Source organism: Hemicordylus capensis, chromosome 1, assembly GCF_027244095.1.
Source record: "Hemicordylus capensis ecotype Gifberg chromosome 1, rHemCap1.1.pri, whole genome shotgun sequence".
Classification (NCBI taxonomy): domain Eukaryota; kingdom Metazoa; phylum Chordata; class Lepidosauria; order Squamata; family Cordylidae; genus Hemicordylus; species Hemicordylus capensis.
The window spans coordinates 197,957,943-197,977,246 of NC_069657.1; the positions used below are offsets into that span (position 1 = coordinate 197,957,943).

At 42.6% G+C, this 19,304-nt stretch overlaps 1 protein-coding gene across 3 annotated transcripts in view; it reads left to right on the forward strand.

Annotated features, from left to right (window-relative positions):
* The first annotated feature begins 511 nt into the window (after nucleotides 1-511).
* Nucleotides 512-19,304, forward strand: part of MAP3K20 (mitogen-activated protein kinase kinase kinase 20) — a 160,981-nt gene continuing 142,188 nt past the window's right edge. The window contains exons 1-2 of one of the 3 annotated variants that reach the window (XM_053266793.1): nucleotides 512-706; nucleotides 15,692-15,880. In XM_053266793.1, the coding sequence (XP_053122768.1) occupies nucleotides 15,722-15,880 (159 nt within the window). In that variant the 5' untranslated portion in view covers nucleotides 512-706; nucleotides 15,692-15,721. Of the gene's footprint in view, nucleotides 707-15,455; nucleotides 15,572-15,691; nucleotides 15,881-19,304 lie in introns of those variants that run through there. The other 2 variants (XM_053266810.1, XM_053266802.1) reach the window with 2 other exon arrangements.

Genomic DNA, 19,304 nt, shown 5'->3' on the forward strand with positions numbered 1-19,304 from the left:
GGTTTCTGGAAGACGAAACCCCTGAGAACTATAATAGGAGTGGATTTTGGTATACCTACTGTGGGACTCTTCCCTCATAATTTAAGGGTGGAGATCCCAGGAGCATTAAAGAGCCCCCCCTTATTATACTGAACTCCCCCCCCCCACGTCAAGCCTAATAACCCGTATCTTCAACCCTCCAAATGCACTTTTATCTCTCTCCAGTGTCTCCCTACACCGCCCCCCCTCCCCGCAATTTAGTTTAGTGAGGACTGAGACGCTTCTCCTCAAGCTTTCTCTCTGTCTGCACCTCTGACCTTACAGGGGTTTGGGGATAATTAATATCATGATAGAATAAATAAATGAACATAAGCAAGTTGGACTTGGGTCTCAGTATGTTGCCCGTTAGCCTGTGCGTGAGAAAAAGCGAGCCAGAGCGAGCGAGCGCGGGGGCGATTCCGCAATACTCTGCGAGCCTGTCAGGTGGGCGGGATGTTTCTTTGGGTTTGGTGTTGTGCTGCTATTGCAAGCTGTGGAGGCAGCGAGGGGGTGGGTCGTTTGACTTCTTTGACATTAACCGGAAGCGTGGGAGACACAGGACACACACACGCGCGCGCAGCGAGCGATCAGCACTCTCCCGCTGGTGGCAGGCGAAGCCAGTGGCTGCTGGCGACAAGTGGCTGGCTTCCCTAGACGGGCACTGCCAACCGGGAGCCCCTTGAAGAAGGTAAGGAGGAGGAAGCGCGCTGCGTTGCTGCGCACACGGCTGGCTAAAGAGGGGAGCACGTTGCTGTGGGTGGAGATTAGCCGGAGGCTGAACCCCGGTGCTGCTTGCGACACAGGGTCGGGAGGGGCGCAGGGCATGAACGCGCGTGTCCGCAGTTGCCCGAAGAACGTCGCTCTTCAAACTGGGGCTGGGATGGCGGGAGTGCGCGGGGCCAGGCGAGGCCCCGCGCTTGGCAGAGTTGAGCGCCCATTGGGCAACTAAGGGCTGCCAAAGCGTGGCTTCTCTTGCGTGCTTTCCGAGCTGGACAAACCTCTTGGCGCAGGAACGTTGCGCCCCTAGTAGGTTTGGACGGCCGAAAATTAAGCCGGCCTTATCCGCCTAAAAGGGGGCAGCAGCGTTGCTGGCGCGGCCCCCTTTAGTCTGGCTGCCAAGAGGGTTTATGTAAGTTTTTCGGCAAGTTGAAAGGATCATTTCCTGCTCTTTGGAAGCTTCCTCGTGTTTTATATGACACACACGCACGCATGCTTCCCCCCCCCCCCGCCCTTTGCCATACTTTAAAAGAGAGAAAGCAAAAGGAAGCTGGGATAGAAATGGGAAATATCCCGTCCACCCGCCCCGTGGGCTGGTTCTGCTGGTTCCTGCAGAATCGGGTATACCTGTGCAACTCCACCCTTGCGGTAGGCGCAGGGGTTATTAAGCTCATCTGTCACCTCTTCTTAGGGCATCTCCCATTTTCATGGCTCGTAATAGAAGTCGTAAAAACTCGTAAAAGTCGTAATAGAACCAAGGTGTGTTCTCCTGAGTTGCTGGTGAACTAAACTCTGGGTCAGCAGCCAAAATGACCTAAAATTAACTTTAAAATAAAAACGCAGACAAGGAGGTCTCTGGTATCTGGCTCGGCTTGTGGAAATCCCGCCCCCAGTTTTAAAAAGTAGAAAAAAGAATACTTTCCAAAGTTAATCTCTGGGAAACTTTACTTGATAATGTTGGTAAAGAATGTAGACCGACCTTTGAGGTAAGATTTGGCTTGCCATGAAATGAATATGCTATATAATAACACTGACGGCCTGTTCTGGGCACATTTACTTGGACGTAAGCCCTACTGGCTGACATCCCAACAAAGCACATTAGGCTCTTTCGTGGGGCTCCAATGGGGACTGCGTTCTACTCCCCCAGTCCTATTCCGTGCATGCCATTCGCCAGTGGACAAAATCTAAACCAAAAACCAAAAAACCTTTGTATGCTCTGGAAGCATGCTGCAAGAGAGGGGATGCATCGATGTATTTCCTCTCTTACAGAGCTCTTCTGGAGTGTGGGCAAGGTTTGGTTGGGAAGTTCTGCCCGCTGGTGCAACAACATGTGTGGAGCAGGATTGAGGGGGTGGTATTGTGTGTGGGCCCTGTTGCATCCCCACAGAGCCTCCTAACACACATGCTTTGTCAGTTACGATGTCAACAAAACTGAGTTTTAAATTGCGGTGCAGGTGCACTAGGGCATAGTTGGGACATTGCATCAAAAGCCTGTTGCATTAAAGTGAACTCATGTAGGAGTTCATAGGGCTTCAGCCTGAAAGGGATATTTCAAAATATTTGAAATGTTTAATAAAAGTATTAAACATTTAGTTTCCTGCTCTTCAGTCCTGGGTTTCCAGAGCCATGCAATAAAACCAATACTAAAAAAATGTTGAGAGAATGACTAAAACAGCAGCAGCAGACAAATAAAACAAATAAAATTGCACTGAAAGGCCTGAAAAAAGTAAACAGGGTTTTACCTGGTGCTGAAAATATGAACTTGGCAGCAGGTGAACTTTGGTGACCCCAGCTTTTGGATAAAATTCCAAATTTGGGGTCATCACAAATAAGGCCCTTTCTCCAGTCCCCATCTGCCTCACCCCTGATAGCAGAGGGACCTGGAGGAGGGTTTCCAAGGCAGATCTCAATGCCCAGAAAGCTGGTCTGGGAGGAGGCATTCCTTGAAGTGTCCTTTATGTGCTTTGTAACCCTCCTCTTTTCACAATACAATTACGTTTCTCCCTAATTGTTATATATGTATATAGTGGTATTTTGATCACATATCTTTCCCACTTTTTATGCTTATGTTTCATGTATGCACATCTTCCCTGAAACTGTATTTCTGCATGTTTTTCTAGAAGGTTCAGTGATATAGCTATAATAATTGCTTCCATTTGTTTGAAAAATCCTAGAGGCTATTCTCACTTGCACCCTAACCCCTGCTGAGGAAGTCCAGCCCGAGTTAGGCTGTGCGTGAGAACTGCCTAGCCCTGCTTTTAAACCTGACTCTGAGCTAGGGTTAAGGGCTCGAGTGAGCTCTGGGATTATGTATTTGCTGGGGCTCTGTTTAGACCCAGCGGACACAGAGCCAGGTGCCTAGAGCGTCCGTCTCCTGGGGGAATCCCCCAATGCATTGTGCATATCGTGCGATGCATCATTGGATATCCGGAGGCTGGGACATGTTGTCCTGGCCTCTGGAACTCCACACTGTGGCACATAGTATGGATAATCTGGGAGGGGGCCACATTCTCATCAACAGAATACCATTCGTCTGCGGGGAAGGTGAGTTTAACTTTCCCCAAGTTTGAGACATTACCATATGAAACATATGGGTCTGACCTAGCACACATCTAATTGCATAATTGTAGCCTTACATTGAAATGTCCTGCCTGTATCTTTGTACATTGCTGTGGTTTATTGATTGCTTGCTTGACTAAGTGCCGTCAAGTCGGTGTCGACTCTTAGCGACCACATAGATAGAAGCCAATATACAGATACAACTAGAGTGGTGCAAGAGATCTCAGTCTTTTTGAGGACTGTGATACCAATATAAAAAATAAATGAAATCTCTCCCTCTCCATTCTGTTGGACATTAGAATAGAACTTCAGCTCTTGAACTGCCTACACTTAACTACCATTCTTTAGAACTGGAATGTGTAGTAATTACTTAGGGCACAGTTAGTCTCCTGCATGGTAGGGATGTGCACAGAACCAGCAGGGAGGGGGGGTTTCAAAGGCGGGGGGCATACCTTTAAGGGCGGGGGCGCTCTTACCCCTCCCACCATGTTTCCCCTGCTGGCACTCCATTTAAAAAGTCTCTGGGGTGGCAGCATAGATAGGAACATAGGAAGCTGCTATATACTGAGTCAGACCATTGGTCTATCTAGCTCAGTATTGTCTTCACAGACTGGCAGCGGCTTCTCCAAGGTTGCAGGCAGGAATCTCTCTCAGCCCTATCTTGGAGAAGCCAGGGAGGGAACTTAGAATCATCTGCTCTTCCCAGAGAGCGGCTCCATCCCCTGAGGGGAATATCTTGCAGTGCTCACACATCAAGTCTCCCATTCATATGCAACCAGGACAGACCCTGCTTAACTATGGGGACAAGTCATGCTTGCTACCACAAGACCAGCTCTCCTCTCCCTGCCGCCTCGGTGTCCTCCTCAGTTGGAAGTAAAAGGAAGTGTGCACAGGGGATGGGGCGACAGGGAAGTACACTGCCACCCTGATGGAGACTTTTTAAATCGAGTGCCGGTGGGGAAAGTGTGGCAGGAAGGGGTCCCTCATGGCTGCCTTCTCCCTCCCCCAGTCTTTCCTAGGAGGGTCTCAGGCTGCCCTCCTGGCACCAGGGAGCAGGTCCCACAGGGCTCCACTGGGCTCCCGTTTGGAGTGAAGAGGCAGAGGCTTGCCAAATACCACCTAAGCATTTTATACATGTATAGATTTTTCCTTACAGGTCTACGGTTGCCAATTTCCCCCCTGAAAATAGTCTTGTGTCTTTAATGGCTGCGTAACAGGCAGCAGCTTGGGTGGAGAAACCTTTCTAGCGTAGAGAGTCAGTGATTGGAAAGGCCCTATCCACCCCCAGCACAGTACTTCCAGTGACTGTTGCTGGTGTCTAAATTATGTTTCATTTTAGATTGTGAGCCCTTTGAGGACAGGGAGCCATCTTATCTTATCTGTTTATTATTTCTCTTTGTAAACTGCTTTGCAAACTTTTGTTGAAAAGTGGTATATAAATAGTTGTTGTTGTTGTTGTTCATCTGACTATCTCTGGTGTTAGGCAGCTGCTGGAGGGTACCAAGATTCCTATCTGAGGAATTAAAAAGAAGATGGCAATGCTAGTATGGGCATTAGAATCTTTGTGGCAGCCCGGTATAAGTAATCAAAGCTATGTTTAGTGTTTTATCAGCCAGACTTCCTTTTTGCATTTTATCCTGAGAAATAGCATCCACTTTAACAGAATACCATGTGGATTTCTTTCCTGTGTAATCAGTTAGAGAGGAATGGCCAGTTCATTATGTTTCAGGGTGCTTGGAAGGGACTGCATTTGAAATCCCAGGAGCTGAGGGCAGTATTGGAATACGAAATAATGAATCTAAAAATGGACGGTCAAAGTTCTTGAAAGCCATGGAACTGTTTTTTTCCCCAAATAAGGAAACTTGGCACATTCTGCTGTGTGTTTTAAGCTAGCACAAATGTAGTACTGCTTTATTGGCAATACATTGGCACGTTGCCTTTCCAAAAGGAAGACTGAAAGCTATTTTGTATGTTTGATTTAAATCCAAAAAGGGATATTAGTGGAGAATAAGTGAGTGGTTTGATAGTGGAAATGTAGTGAATAAAAGTTCTCAGTAAGTCAGTCCTGTTATGATAATGAGGTGTGTGTGTGTGTGTGTGCATGGCATGTGTGCAATGTCACTAGTTTTGTACACCATTTTTGATACGTGACATGACTTCAGATAAAGCCAAAGTGCAAATCCAGTGTGATGAGGAAAATATGACTGAAAAATCATTATTTTATCTAATGATTATATAATACAAAGATCAGAATCCCTATGGATTTCAAGGCCAAATCTCCTCCTTTTGGGGGGAAATGTAAGACAGTTGTTAGCTGAATCTCCGCTGATATGTTTCCCAGACTTTGGGAAACACATCTATCAGGCAGCAGCAATATAGGAAGGTGCTGAAAGGCATCATCTCATACTGCATGGAAGGAGGCAATGGTAAACCCCTCCTATATTCTACCATGAAAACCACATGGCTCTGTGGTTGCCAGGAGTCAACACTGACTCGACGGCACGATCTTTCCTTTTTCCTGTATCGGATTAAAGCCTTTGTCTTAGAGCAAGCTCACATGAGGGAAAGAAATGCTGAATCATCCCCACTGAGCTGCATTCTCCTAAAACTCTTCTTTATTGTTGGTAGATTCAAAAATGGCTGCTACCACCACCCCTCTCTGTTACAGAGCTTGAACCTCCCTGGGCTTGTGGTGGAATTCCCAGTGAAAACTCTCTTTATTTTGCTATTGGAAAAGTACAAAAATCTTCCACGTGAAAAAACTGCTGCTGAACATCTGAGGAGATGTGTTTGCACCAGAGAAACCCCCCTTCAGTCCTCCCCTTTCTCCTGAGTTAAAAACCCACTTGGAGAGGCTTGTAAAAGAAAAGAACAAAAAGAAAAACAGTGTTATTCAAATGCTACAGACTGCTTCTGTCTGAGGCTTTCTTAGCTTTTAGTTATGGGTAAAAATATTCAGTAGGTTACAAGATTACTTCAAAAAGCACCCCAAGTGATGCTGAGGCAGCACGCTTTAAAAATTGTGGTTACCCAGTTGCAAAAAATAGATATGTAGGAAAATACAAAAGCACCCTTAAAAGCTTCCAGAGTCTTTTGCATCACCCTGGCTGGATAGGCGAAGGCTAGTGTTTCTTAGTTTAGTTACATTACAAGTAAACAATCATAAAACAGTTTCAGGGATATACAAAGCATGCACCAAAGGAAAAGAAAGTCTAATGCAAAATCTGACTGAACAAACTTTCCCTAGACTAAACTTCCCAAAGCCAAAGCCCTGGCTTCCTTTGTCTTGAACTCACCAAATCCTGGATGAGAATTCAAGCCCCTGAAGTTCTGTTTTCCAAGAGCTGCAGCCATCCTCCATGGCCACATGTTGTCCTCCTCCACCCCCAGCCCAGCCTCTTCTCTAACAAAGAACTCCTTCTTCCTCCCAAAGGCTCCCTTGGTCCCACCCACCTGGTTTGCTGATTGGCTGAGCCCTGGAGTTCACAACCCTGTCAGTCAGGATGGGGTTCACTTCTGGTTAACTCTTTAGGGGAGGGGTGGCTGATCAATACACACCTGCTTCCCACACCTACACTTGAGTTGGTGTGCAAATACAATGGCCCAGTTAAAATGAATTACCAATTTATAGCTCTAAAAGCTTCAGTAAAAACACCAATCAAGACCACCAGAAAAATAAGCATGCCTAGTATGAGCCTGCCCTTTAAAGGCACATAGTTCTGTCAGGAAAATGTACTAATTAGCTGTTAGTGGGGAGGAAGAAAAGAGAGGAAGAGGACTCTCACCCTGAGCACGACAGTTGTGAGCATCAAAGCTTAAAGCACAATGATCTGTGACAATTAGCTATAGTAGTTTTGCACATTAATGTTATCCTCAGCTATCACATCCTTGGCATAGCATGTGAATTGGCACTTGGTACAGATGGCATCTTAAGCCATTTTTCCATTTTACATAACTTGTTAAGATAAGTTCTATATCACATGGGGCCTTCAGGAACAAATAATGAAACAAGGCTTTTTACAGGTCTGGTCCAGCCTTGCAAATAAGCTCACAAAAGAGTTTACTGGCCGATTCACTCATACAGTATATACTTATATTATACTTTTGTGGCCTGAAAGGAAATAAATGAGAAGAAACTTTTCTAGGAGTCCATTCTTACTGGCCACAGACAACCAAAGGAGCAGCTATCTACAAACCTAATTTTCTGTAAATTGTGTTGGGTTCCCAACTCTCAAGGGACCTAGGATTCAAACTCCAGCTCTTTTCACAAGGAGGGAAAGAGGGGAACTCTGTAGATTTCTTTAGCACATTGTACTCTACCGTGCACAGGGCTAGCATTCCCTCTTCCCTATGCCGATTATTCTTACTTTGGAGCAAGTGAGGCCTATAGTTAAAGATGGGCATAAAGGCAAACTATCAGATAACAGGAACCCACTGAGCATCTATTTAACTATATTGAACTGAGCATGCTGTTGCTAAAGAGTTGGACATACAAAGCACATATGACAATAGACTGCTGGGCATTAAAACTGAAATACAAAATGCAACAAAAGATCTCTTAGATTCTTTTCTCTTTCGTGTGAAAGACAACACTTTCTAAGCTCACTATAAAAATAATTGCCACGAAGTGAACAACTCCCCTTCCCCCCTCAACAAATCTACAGAATACAAGTTCACTTCCTCGGTTTTCTGACTTAGGCCACATTAACTTATTTAGATCAAAATTGAAGTTCACTCTATCATATAGAGACATTTCTAAAGTAACTCACCTTATGAAAACAAAGTACTTTCTTTTCATAAGATGATAGTTACTTTAGAAATATCTCTATATGATGGATAATGACAGAACCATTTCTTCAAATGCACATCTTGATCTCTGTTACTTATCTGCTACAGACAACAAAGCCAATCTCCATAACCTTCCCCACTGCTCCTGTACAGTAGTATCTAGGAGCTCCCAATTGTGCTTCTGCAAATGATAGGACCATGGGTCTCAGGAAGGTTCAGAATGTTGTTTTCCTTGTTTCAAAAGAAACCACTGCATGAAAATTATCACTGAAGTTGTTCTTTATGTTTGCAGACGATATCAAGCTATTCAGGTTAGTGGAAACCAAAATGGATTGCAAAGACTGCCAAAAAAATCTCTCCAAATTGGGTGCATGGGCAACAAAATAGTGGTTCAGTGTAAATGTGTGTAAAGTGTTGCACACTGGGGTGAAAAACAAATCCCAACTTCACTTAAACGCTGGTAGTGGCCCACTCTTAGCCCACTCTTCCCGCTCACCGCCCCAAACTGGGTCTCACGGATCGTGAGGCCCAGTCCATAGTGTGCTTAGGATCAGGAATGTTATGTTAGTCTAATCCAGGGATTCTCAACGTTGGGTCCCCAGATGTTATTGGACTTCCATAATCCCCAAGCAAAGGCCACTGGGGCAGGGGATTATGGGAGCTGCGGTCCAATAACATCTGGGGACCCAACGTTGAGAATCCTTGGTCTAGTCTACCCTCTGACATGTGCATTTTGGTACCGGGTCAAATTTGCCATAAGATAACACAGTTATAATATTTTATATCCGAGTACTCATAATTAATTAGATTAATCTTGATTCTAATACCAGCTACCATTCACTTCCCTTTTTGTGAAAACCAGCAGAATGAATGTTCCACCATGAATAATTTTGTGCAGATTGTATCAGCTACTTGGATATGCTCTAACCTAGCTTTTGACATAAGCATTGCAGCAATCCCTCCCTCCCAATTCCTTCCTTCCTTCCTTCCTTCCTTCCTTCCTTCCTTCCTTCCTTCCTTTCTTTTCCCGGCCTGAATTGAATCTCCCTCCGTGTCTCTCTGTCTCTCCACTCAGGATGTTGCAAGTGCCATGGAGCTGCCTCTGCTCCCTAACACAAACAGTACAGGATGTGATACCATTGCTGTGTGTTCTTGCTGCCCATGTCTGCCAATGAGGTGAGACCCGGGGAAGGAGCTACCTAGCACAATGGCATCACACTACACAGGGTTTGCATTAGAAGAGACTGGAGCAGCGGCAGCTCAGTGTGTCTTACAATATCTAGTTTGGCCCCAGTCAGAGACATTGTAAATCTTCTTGTAGACTGTTACCAATAATAAAGTCTAGGCATCTTAAAGCATTTGTGTCCCTGCTTAATTCCTTAACTGTGAAGATTGCCTTCTTGGGAGCTGAACCGACGAGTGAGTGACTAAGAATGCTGTACATGAGTCTGTTTTGTCACAAAGGCAGCAGCAGGAAAAACAGAAAGTGCATTGCAGTCCCTGCAGAAACAAGTGAAATGTTTAAACCACCAGCTAAGGGGTAGTCTTGGCAAAACCTGGAGAAGGGTGCAAACACTTCAGCTATGCCCAGCTGTCACTTAGCCCAGAGAGGAGAGCTCTGTGGTAGCAAGCATGACTTGTCCCCTTTGCTAAGCAAGGTACACCTTGGTTGCATTTGAATGGGGGGACTACATGTGTGAGCGCTGTAAGATATTTCCCTTAGGGGATGGGGCTGCGGTGGAAAGAGCATCTGCAGGCTTGCATGCAAAAGGTTCCAAGTTCCCTCCCTGGCAGCATCTCCAAGATAGGGCTGAGAGAGATTCCTGCCTGCAGCCTTGGAGAAGCTGCTGCCAAGTCTGTGTAGACCAAGTAGATGGACCAGTGGTTTGACTCAGCATAAGGCAGCTTCCTATGTTCCTAGAGAATTTTAAATGGCTTTTATTATTATTTGCTATTATTCTTTGGAGTAAGGATGCAAAAAATCTATATCCGTGCTGTCTATGCTGGTCCTGCAGATAAAATTATTATGAATGCTGTTTTGAAGAAGATCCATTTTGGAGGCCTAAGTTTCACAGGGCAATAGAAACAAGCAGTAAGCTGTTGTACTTTCCTCTATAAAAATAAAGGTAAAGTGTGTCGTCAAGTCAATTTCAGCTCCTGGTGCCCACAGAGCCCTATGGTTTTCTTTGGTAGAATACAGGAGAGGTTTACCATTTCCTTCTCCCACGCAGTATGTACAGGTACATAAATAACAAATCGTTCATTTTTATCCATCTATTGTATTTATATACAGCCCGATATATGTATCTCTGGGTGGCATACATAATCCAAAATACAATATAAAAACAGGATAAAAAACACATTTGAAACAGTTTCACAGATTAAAAACCATTAAAACAACTTCACAGAATAAAACAGTTAAACAGTTTTAAATTGGTTTTAGTTGAAAGCCTGAGAAAACAGGTGTGTCTTTTTACGGGTCTTTTTAAAAGCAATCAGAGATGGAGATCCAGCACTTTAGTTTTCAAAGTGCTTCACATATGTTACCTTCCTGACATTCCTTTTGTGGCATGTGAACTGCTTGATTCTGCTGAGGGTGATACACGAGCGTTGCCATTGTGAGACTTGGGGGAATTTGTGGGATTCCTTTTCAGTCACTGCCTTGGTCCTGGCTGGATCCCACAAATTCCATCTTACCCTGACCTTTTTCTGACCTCTGTATGGAGCTGTTGGGGAAGATCTTGCACAATTATGGAGTTTATGTCATCCATATGCTGATGATGTTCGAGTCCACTCTGTTTCCCCTTTTCATTTGACCCTTGTCTTAGGTTCATGTGATCCATGATCTTGGAGTTTTGATGAAGATGAGTTAGCTGACACTGGACCTAGATGAATTTTTAAGGGAAATTCCTTTGGCTTTAATATTTGTATGACTAAAGTTAGGGATATGCACAAATAAAAGCAGCAAAATTGATCACTGGTTCTCATGAATTTTGTTATTTTATTTGCTTATAAACACTGCAGTAAGTGAAGCAAGTGGGCTGCAAGCTATCGGCTGAAATCTTAACCTGAGCCATAAACTGTTTGATCAGCCTTACAAAAGCCAGTCCCTCCTAACTTGTAATAGGGGTACAAGCCTATTGGCCTACTTTCCAGACTGAATGTGGGTCAGTAGCAGTTATGAAAATCCTAGGGAAGGTTGTATACTGGAATCAGTTGTTTCCCCATCTTTTGTTTTTCCCTAGAGGACTGAGTTCTAGGTATAAGAATAAGTCTTGAAAAAGAACAGTTTAGCCAGAAGAGAGTGTCTTCTTAAGCACTCTTTCCTCAAAAACCTTTTGGAGTTCTTTGAGAGTGTCAACAAGTTTGTGGATAAAGGAGATTCAGTTGACATAGTATACCTGGACTTCCAAAAGGTTTTTGACAAAGTTCCTCATCAAAGACTCCTGAGAAAACTTAGCAGTCAGGGGATAAGGGAACAAGTACATGTGTGGATTGCTAACTGGTTGAAAGACAGGAAACAGAGGGTAGGTATAAATGGAGAGTTTTCACAATGGAGGGAAGTAAGAAGTGGGGTCCCACAGGGTGTTTTTTAATTTATTCATAAATGATCTAGAAGTAGGGGTAAGCAGCGAGATGACCAAATTTGCAGATGATACAAAACTCTTTTGGGTATCCAAAAATAGATTGTGAGGAGCTCCAAAAGGATCTCTCCAAACTGGGTGAGTGGGTGACAAAATGGCAAATGCAGTTCAGTGTCGGCAAGTGTAAAGTGATGCACATTGGGACAAAAAACCTCCACTTCAAGTATACGCTGATGGGATCTGAGCTGTCGGTGATTGACCAGGAGAGGGATCTTGGGGTCATGGTGGACAATTCGTTGAAAGTGTTGACTCAATGTGCGGCAGCTGTGAAAAAGGCCAATTCTATGCTAGGGATCATTAGGGAAGGGATTGAAAATAAAAGTGCTAATATTACAATGCCCTTATACAAAACTATGGTGTGGCCACACTTGGAGTTCTGCATACAATTCTGGTCACCACATCTAAAAGAGAACATTGTAGAACTGGAAAAGGTGAAGAAGAGGGCAACCAAGATGATCAGGGGCCTAGAGCACCTTTCATGGGTCATCCCATGAAATTGATTTCCAGGAAATTTAGGACTGACAATGGAAGTACTTTTTCACACAACGCAGAATCAATTTATGGAATTCTCTGCCACAAGATGTGGTGACAGCCAACAACCTGGATGGCTTTTAGATAACTTAATGGAGCTATCATGGATTTGGATAACTTCATGGAGCTATCATCGGCTACTAGTCGAAGGGCTATAGCCACCTCCAGCCTGAAAGGCAGGATGCTTCTGAATACCAGTTGCAGGGGAGTGACAGCAGGAGGGAGGGCATGCCCTCAACTCCTGCCTGTAGGCTTCCAGCGGCATCTGGTGGGCCACTGTGTGAAACAGGATGCTGGACTAGATGGTCCTTGGGTCTGATCCAGCAGGGCTGTTCTTATGAAAGGTAACATTCAAATTTGCAAAATAATTTTCACCATCTCAAATAACAATATTATTTGTTATTTGAGATGGTTGCAGAATGCGACCTTTTAGCCAAGGGTCCGTATTGCTTTGCACAAAGATGAAATTTGGTCCTTTTGTTAAGGATCAAGCAGTTCTAGGTCTAAAGCAGTTAACCAAAATAATGCTTTATTTATTTTAACTGCGCTTCATTGGTTGATTAAACAGTGTGTGAACCTGGTGTGAAATTTGTGAAGATTTTCCAGCCTCCAGAAAATCATCATATGTTGTGTCCCCTGCAACTAGGCAAGAGGCACCTTTTACCGTGGTGATTCTCTTTATTTAGCAGGGGGAGAGTAACTGGCCCTCTCCACCCCTGGCACAGTACCTCCAGTGACTGTTGCTGGTGTCTATCTTGTGTTTTTTTTAGAATGTGAGCCCTTTGGGGACAGGGAGCCATCTTATTTATTTATTATTACTCTGTGTAAACCACCCTGAGCCATTTTTGGACGGGCGGTATAGAAATTGAATTATTATTATTAATAACAACAACAACTAGTAGGGCTTATGAAAATATTAGGTATTGATATTGCAATATTGATAGTGCAATATTGCTAACATTGAAAAGCCATCTCTGCTACCCAGTGCAAGAAAAGACCATCTCAGGGCCAATCAATATATGACCTTAATTGACTTATTAAGAGGCATGCTTAAGACTGCCTACTTCTCTCCCGATCCAGATTGGAACCATGCCTAGGGACAAGAGTTTAATTATGTGGGGTGGGCATTTTTTCACCTCTACATTTTTTCACAATTTCTAAAAATATTAATTAATTTTCTACAATAATGCAACATAATGAATGGAAACCAATACAATAGCAAGAAAACCGGGAAATTTTAGAGTTGTAATTAATTTTTTTCGTGTGATCATTCCTAGGAAGTGTGTGGTGGGGGGGTGGGAGAGTGAGAGATAATGTGTACATAGCCCTATTAATACAACAGAAGAGGAGGGCAAAATAAAACCAAAATGCATATAATAATCCAAGCCAGAAATCAAATTATGAATTCTGCTGCTTGGTTTTGATTTGAATTGCCCAGCCAAAGCAACAATTCTTATTCCTTCTTGAATGGCAAGTGAAAGCAAAACTAAAACTGATTTGTTTTAGTTTCCCTAGTAGGAGACCTGCAGAGCAGAGTCTCATGTATTTTGTTGAGGTGGGGAGATTGGCAGTGTAAAAGCACTACTGTGAATTGTATAAAACACTATTGGGTGTCATTTCCACAATGAGTGCCAGTGAAAGCTAATTCCCTGCCCTCTCCTCTCTGAAATTGATTTTAATCCAGTATTTCAGATCCCAAACTTGTGGCTATTAGGAAACTGCTTGTGGTATTTATACAGCACACACTGTTAATATGGGGTGGGGTACTTTTTAGTTTTGTTTACTAAATATCTAAGTCAAATGAGCATGCCAAATGAGATCATAATCTATTTTGTGCATTGGAAAATGTTCCAGCTCCTTGGCTAACTTCCAGACTAGTATTTGCACAAGCAAAACTCTTCTGCTCTTTCAGTGGGTGTGTGTGTGGATTTCATCAAGCCCCACTTCCCTCACTAGCTCACTGTGCTCCCCCAAAATCTGCTCTTGAGGATCCTACAGCCCTCAACAACATATGGTGGTGGGGAGTCATGGAGAGTGCCGTGGTGAAGGGAGCAGCAAAAAATATCCTTCTCCTCTTGTGTGACTGGAAGTGTTCCACTCACATAAGGACTAGTCTGCATGAACTAGAACTACCCATGCTTTTTCTTCTTCTTTTTTTTGGAAAACCCACATCACTGTCCCTGCATTATTTTCTCACTGGAAATAGCCCTTCCAAGCTGCTGTTTGGCCCCCAAAGTAGCCATTTGCAGCAACTAGCTGTATTAGGGAGGGGGGCAATTTTCAGTGAGAAAATGATACAGGGGGAAGGATTAACACTTCTCCTCACACTATGGTCTCAATCTGTATCAGACCTCTCCCCCTACTACTACTACTACTGCTACTACTTCTTTTTAAAGAGGAGGAGTTGCCAGTCTTAGTATGCCTCTTAATAATGCTTTTAAGGTCATATGTAGTTTGCCCCTCTTCTTTGAAGAATCGTGCAAGAATTCCTTTGCTTTGTAATGACAACATTTTTGGTTTAGTTTTGTTTAACTCTAAATTGACTCTGCTGTGAAATGCAGCCACTGTGAGCCTGTGTCAGGCTTTTCGCATATACTGATGTGCCCCTGAACATTTTTAGATTTTGCTTTCAACCTGATTCTGACATAGCATTTTTGGTTTGATTGTGCTCTGGTCAGGGTCCGACTTCTCAGGTGATCCAGCCACAGACTGGATTATAGTTTTTAAGACGATCTGTAAGATTTCCTTACAACTTTAAGGAAAGAATATTCCGTTCCACTGGTAAGAAATATGATATGATCTCTTGATGCTGCAAAAAAAGCAGGGGGGGAGGAGCCTTTCTTGGCAGGCACACCAGGTTTGTGTGAATTGCAAGCAATATAAATTATTCTAGTCTTGCTGTTGAAGGGGATAACTAAGCCACTTCTGGAAGAGGCTTGTTTTTTGGCCAGGTTTTCTTATATTGATATACGAAGCGCTTCTACCTTAGTGAACATTTGCAGACAGGGCATTTGGTCTGGAGAGATCTACAGTAGTAGTTGTGCCAGAATGTTCAGGAGCTTAGCTTATGTATATTTCTCGAGAAGTGATCACGACATGGATACACGGCATACCCCAGATTCCAGAGCTCCTAGGCAAGCTAACAGTTTCCCTCTTGACAGTGAACGTCACTGTAAGGGAACTAGTCACTCAAACACACAAAACCTTTTCCTGAAGTGCTCCAGCATCTGAAAGGAGGGGAGAATGTGGTGAAACTTCTAGGTTTTCCTCTGGAAATAGTAGTTTCAAGAGTCTGGGCAGAATACATACACAGTGTGAGCATTGCAACTTCTTATCCTAGCAGGATCTTGTTTGCATTGTCACATAAGAGGAGGTTAATACAATGACCCTTGGCAATAGATATATTAATTCAGTTTTCTTTCTTTCTGTTACAGATTTGTCGTGGCATATTTTGTCATTATGAGATGTTGTCTCTCGGTGCTTCATTTGTGCAAATTAAATTTGATGACTTGCAGTTCTTTGAGAACTGCGGCGGAGGGAGTTTTGGGAGTGTATATCGAGCCCAATGGATATCTCAGGAGAAGGAGGTGGCAGTGAAGAAGCTGCTTAAAATAGAGAAAGAGGTAAGCATCCCCTTGACTAGTTCTTATTGTTAAAAAAAACTATTGAGAGTTAAAAGTTTTAATGTGTGGTTTCTTTTTTTTCCTTCAGTGTGTGGAAACATTTCATATTGTCAAGCTGCATTGTATAATGCAGAGCAGCAAACTGTTTTACTTTCTCAGTTAGCAGAGAAACATACATCTTTTGATGGAATAACTTAAATCTTTCCAAACTTTTGCATAGGAATAGTGTGCTTAACAGCACGAAGCTGAATGGAATATAGTCAGAATTATTTTCATTTCTTAACATTTATGCAGGGGTATAAGAACAACCTAATAGGATGATTTCTCTTTTTCTTAAAAAAGAAAACAAGAAAGAAAGAAAAAGGGGAGGGGGATCAAATCAGAGCTGAACTTTTGTACCCAGAAACATAAGTACCTGTCATGTTGATTTCCCAGGGAAATGCACGCTCATAACCGATTGCAGCCTACATGTGCAGCAACATATTTCAGTCTGATTTGTATTTATGGAAACATGTTGTCATACTAACAGTATGAACATGCCCCTCCATTATGAGACAATGTAATACAAAATTATTTATACACAGGTAGCAAAATAACCCCACAATACTAGAAATGTGGCATTGGTATGAATCAATTGAGAAGTATTGACACCCCAATCCTGTGCATATTTACTCAAAAGTAAGTACCACTGAGTTGAATAGGACTTACACCCTTCTAAGTTTGACTAGGTAGGAGGACTGAAGTTGTACATTGCAATCTGGATGCTGAATAGGCTTGTTGAGTGTAGAAACCCTAAGAACATATCTCAGGTAAGGACTACGGAATAAGTTCTATTGAACTCATTGGGTCTTACTTCCCTATAAACAGGCATATGATTGGGCTGTATATATGCTATTAAATAGCAACCAAGATTACATTACAATTTTTATCTAAGGCAGTCCCTCTGATTGTCTGTTGAACAACAGGGTAAGATCAAAGAGAGATAATAAAACCTATATGTCCAAATAATTTTTTTATAATACAGAAATTAAAATGACTCCATGCCTCCCTTACCTCAGGCATGGAAAGCAAGCCAAATAAGTAGCATAACATTTTAATGAGGACAATTATTAGAATCCACTTTTGATCAACTAAAAAAGGTGATCCGATTAAATGGGACGCATTTTTAAAAAGATTATTTAAATAACGAATATTGAATATCTCATTTAATTTCTGTCTTCTCTCTCTCAGGGCCAAACTACGTGCGCCATTAAATACATCAGTGCATTTTAAAAATACCAGCAGAGGGGTGTGTGTGTAAATCCTGATTGTGTTCAACAGTGTGGGGAGTGAGGTTAACCTTTTGCCCTGACTGCAGCCCCAATCTGGATTTGGCCCCCTCATTGCTGCTGTTTGCCCTGAGAGGTAAACCTGCCATTTGTGCCAGTGACAGCTTCCCTCCTAGGACAAATATCGACTATACCAGTGGTTCTGGGACCGATGGGAGTTGTAGTTCAGCAACATCTGGAGGCTCCCAGTTTGGGAAACACTGAACTGTAGGAATACTCAATTCAGACTGGAATCAAGATGTCAAAGAGTTCGTTTGTTTATTTATTGCATTTTTATATGCCTAATAATTTTTTTCTCTAGCTGGTTTACAAAACCACCTAAGCTGACCCCTTTCCTTGCATGTTGTGGTTCTGATCTAGACTGGCATCTCTGCAACTGATATTTAAAACAAAACACTACATTTATATATTTAACAATGTTTCTTCTATGACATGCCTGCTACAGCACATGTGCATCATATAAAAATAAAGTGTACTTTTTGTTTCAAACTATAGTAAACCAAATATAATAGGTTAATCAACTAAAACTAATACAATAAACTAAGATTTTTTAAACTGATGACTCTAGAAAATGATTTGCATTGAGCAAATGCCCGCAGAAGAAATTTTGTTAGCTATTTATATGGATTTGTTTGTTCTGAAGGAAGCTTTTCATGATGGTGTATTCCAGGGACAAAAAAGGGACACTTTGTCAAAGGTGCCAAGGAACTGATCTGATTTCCCAGTATTCCATGGGATTTGAATTAGGTCTGGATCGTAAGGCCTCAGTCTTAATCATGCTTCTTTTGAATTAGGTTTCAGTGGCTGACGTCCAGAGCAGTGTTAGGAGGTCAGAGCAGGAGTTGTGTCCTCACAGCATGGGCTGCTCAGAGCTCAGCCAAAGGCTTGTTGAGCAGCAGAAAACTCACATAGGGGGATCATATTTCGTTGCTCTTCCTTTCCTCCGATAGTGTTCTGTGCTTTCCAGGAATATGTACCCAAGGGTTGTTCACCCCTCGGGGCAGATTCCCGGAAGCCAAAGAATACATTTGGCTTCCAAACTCGAGAAGGTAAATTTGGAGCAGCCCTTGCTGTGAGGGTGCAGCTCCTGCTCCATCCTTCTAAGACTGTGTTGGATGTCAGCCAGAGTAAATGTGTTTAGGTCAATCAGTCTGAAAGCTTCTGATTTTGATGGTATGCTCCGTGGATGTCAGCGCAATAGAAAGTTTAGCCTGGTCTCCCATTTTCAGAGTTTAGCCTGGTCTCCCAATTCTTCAGAGTTGGTCCATGGATTGAATGTTTGGCACCTGCAGATCTAAATATTATGGAGTTGTCTTTTATTTTTTATTTGCAAGATTCAGTCTTAAAGTTCTTTTAATACTGGCTAGAATTTATGTTGGCTATAGAATTAATTTTGAGTTAACGGCATGCATTGTCAGATATGGCTTCTTATTTTAAGATCACTGAGATGCTGCAGCAGTTTATTTCCACAAATAAACTTTTTGGCAGACAATTGGGAGTGCAGACCACTTTCAGTCTTGGAAATGTTTAATTAAAATATTTTTGTTTGCTGTTGTTTGAACCAGTAAATAAAATTCTTATTCTAGTCATGGGGATTTGACTTGTTCTTAATCTTATTTCCTGCACTTCTGACATATTTGTATGTAAATGTAACAACTCTGATAATCTATGGTTCAGAGAAGCGGGGTCTAGAGAGCAAGGGGGGGTGTTGTGTGCTGTGAGTTACTGCAGTATCTTTAACAATAATAATGTCTCTAATTTATGTAGTTTGCCATTGATAACAGAAATATCCACACTAGTAGATGATGATTTTGTTTACACAGATTGGCTGTAACTGGTTCAGATGACTGTTTCATTTTATATTTATTTAGCACATGACTGTCACACCAAGAAGCTCAGGCTGAGATACCTGGGGTAATCTCATTTCTTCCTCATAATCACCCTGTGAAGTATGCTAGGCTGCCTTGCATACATCACACCTGTGACACCCAGTAAACTTTATGACAGAGTGCAAATTCAAATCTGGATTTATCATGTCTAGATCCAACATGCTAATCTCTCTACACAACACTGGCTCAGCAGTTGTATAATACACC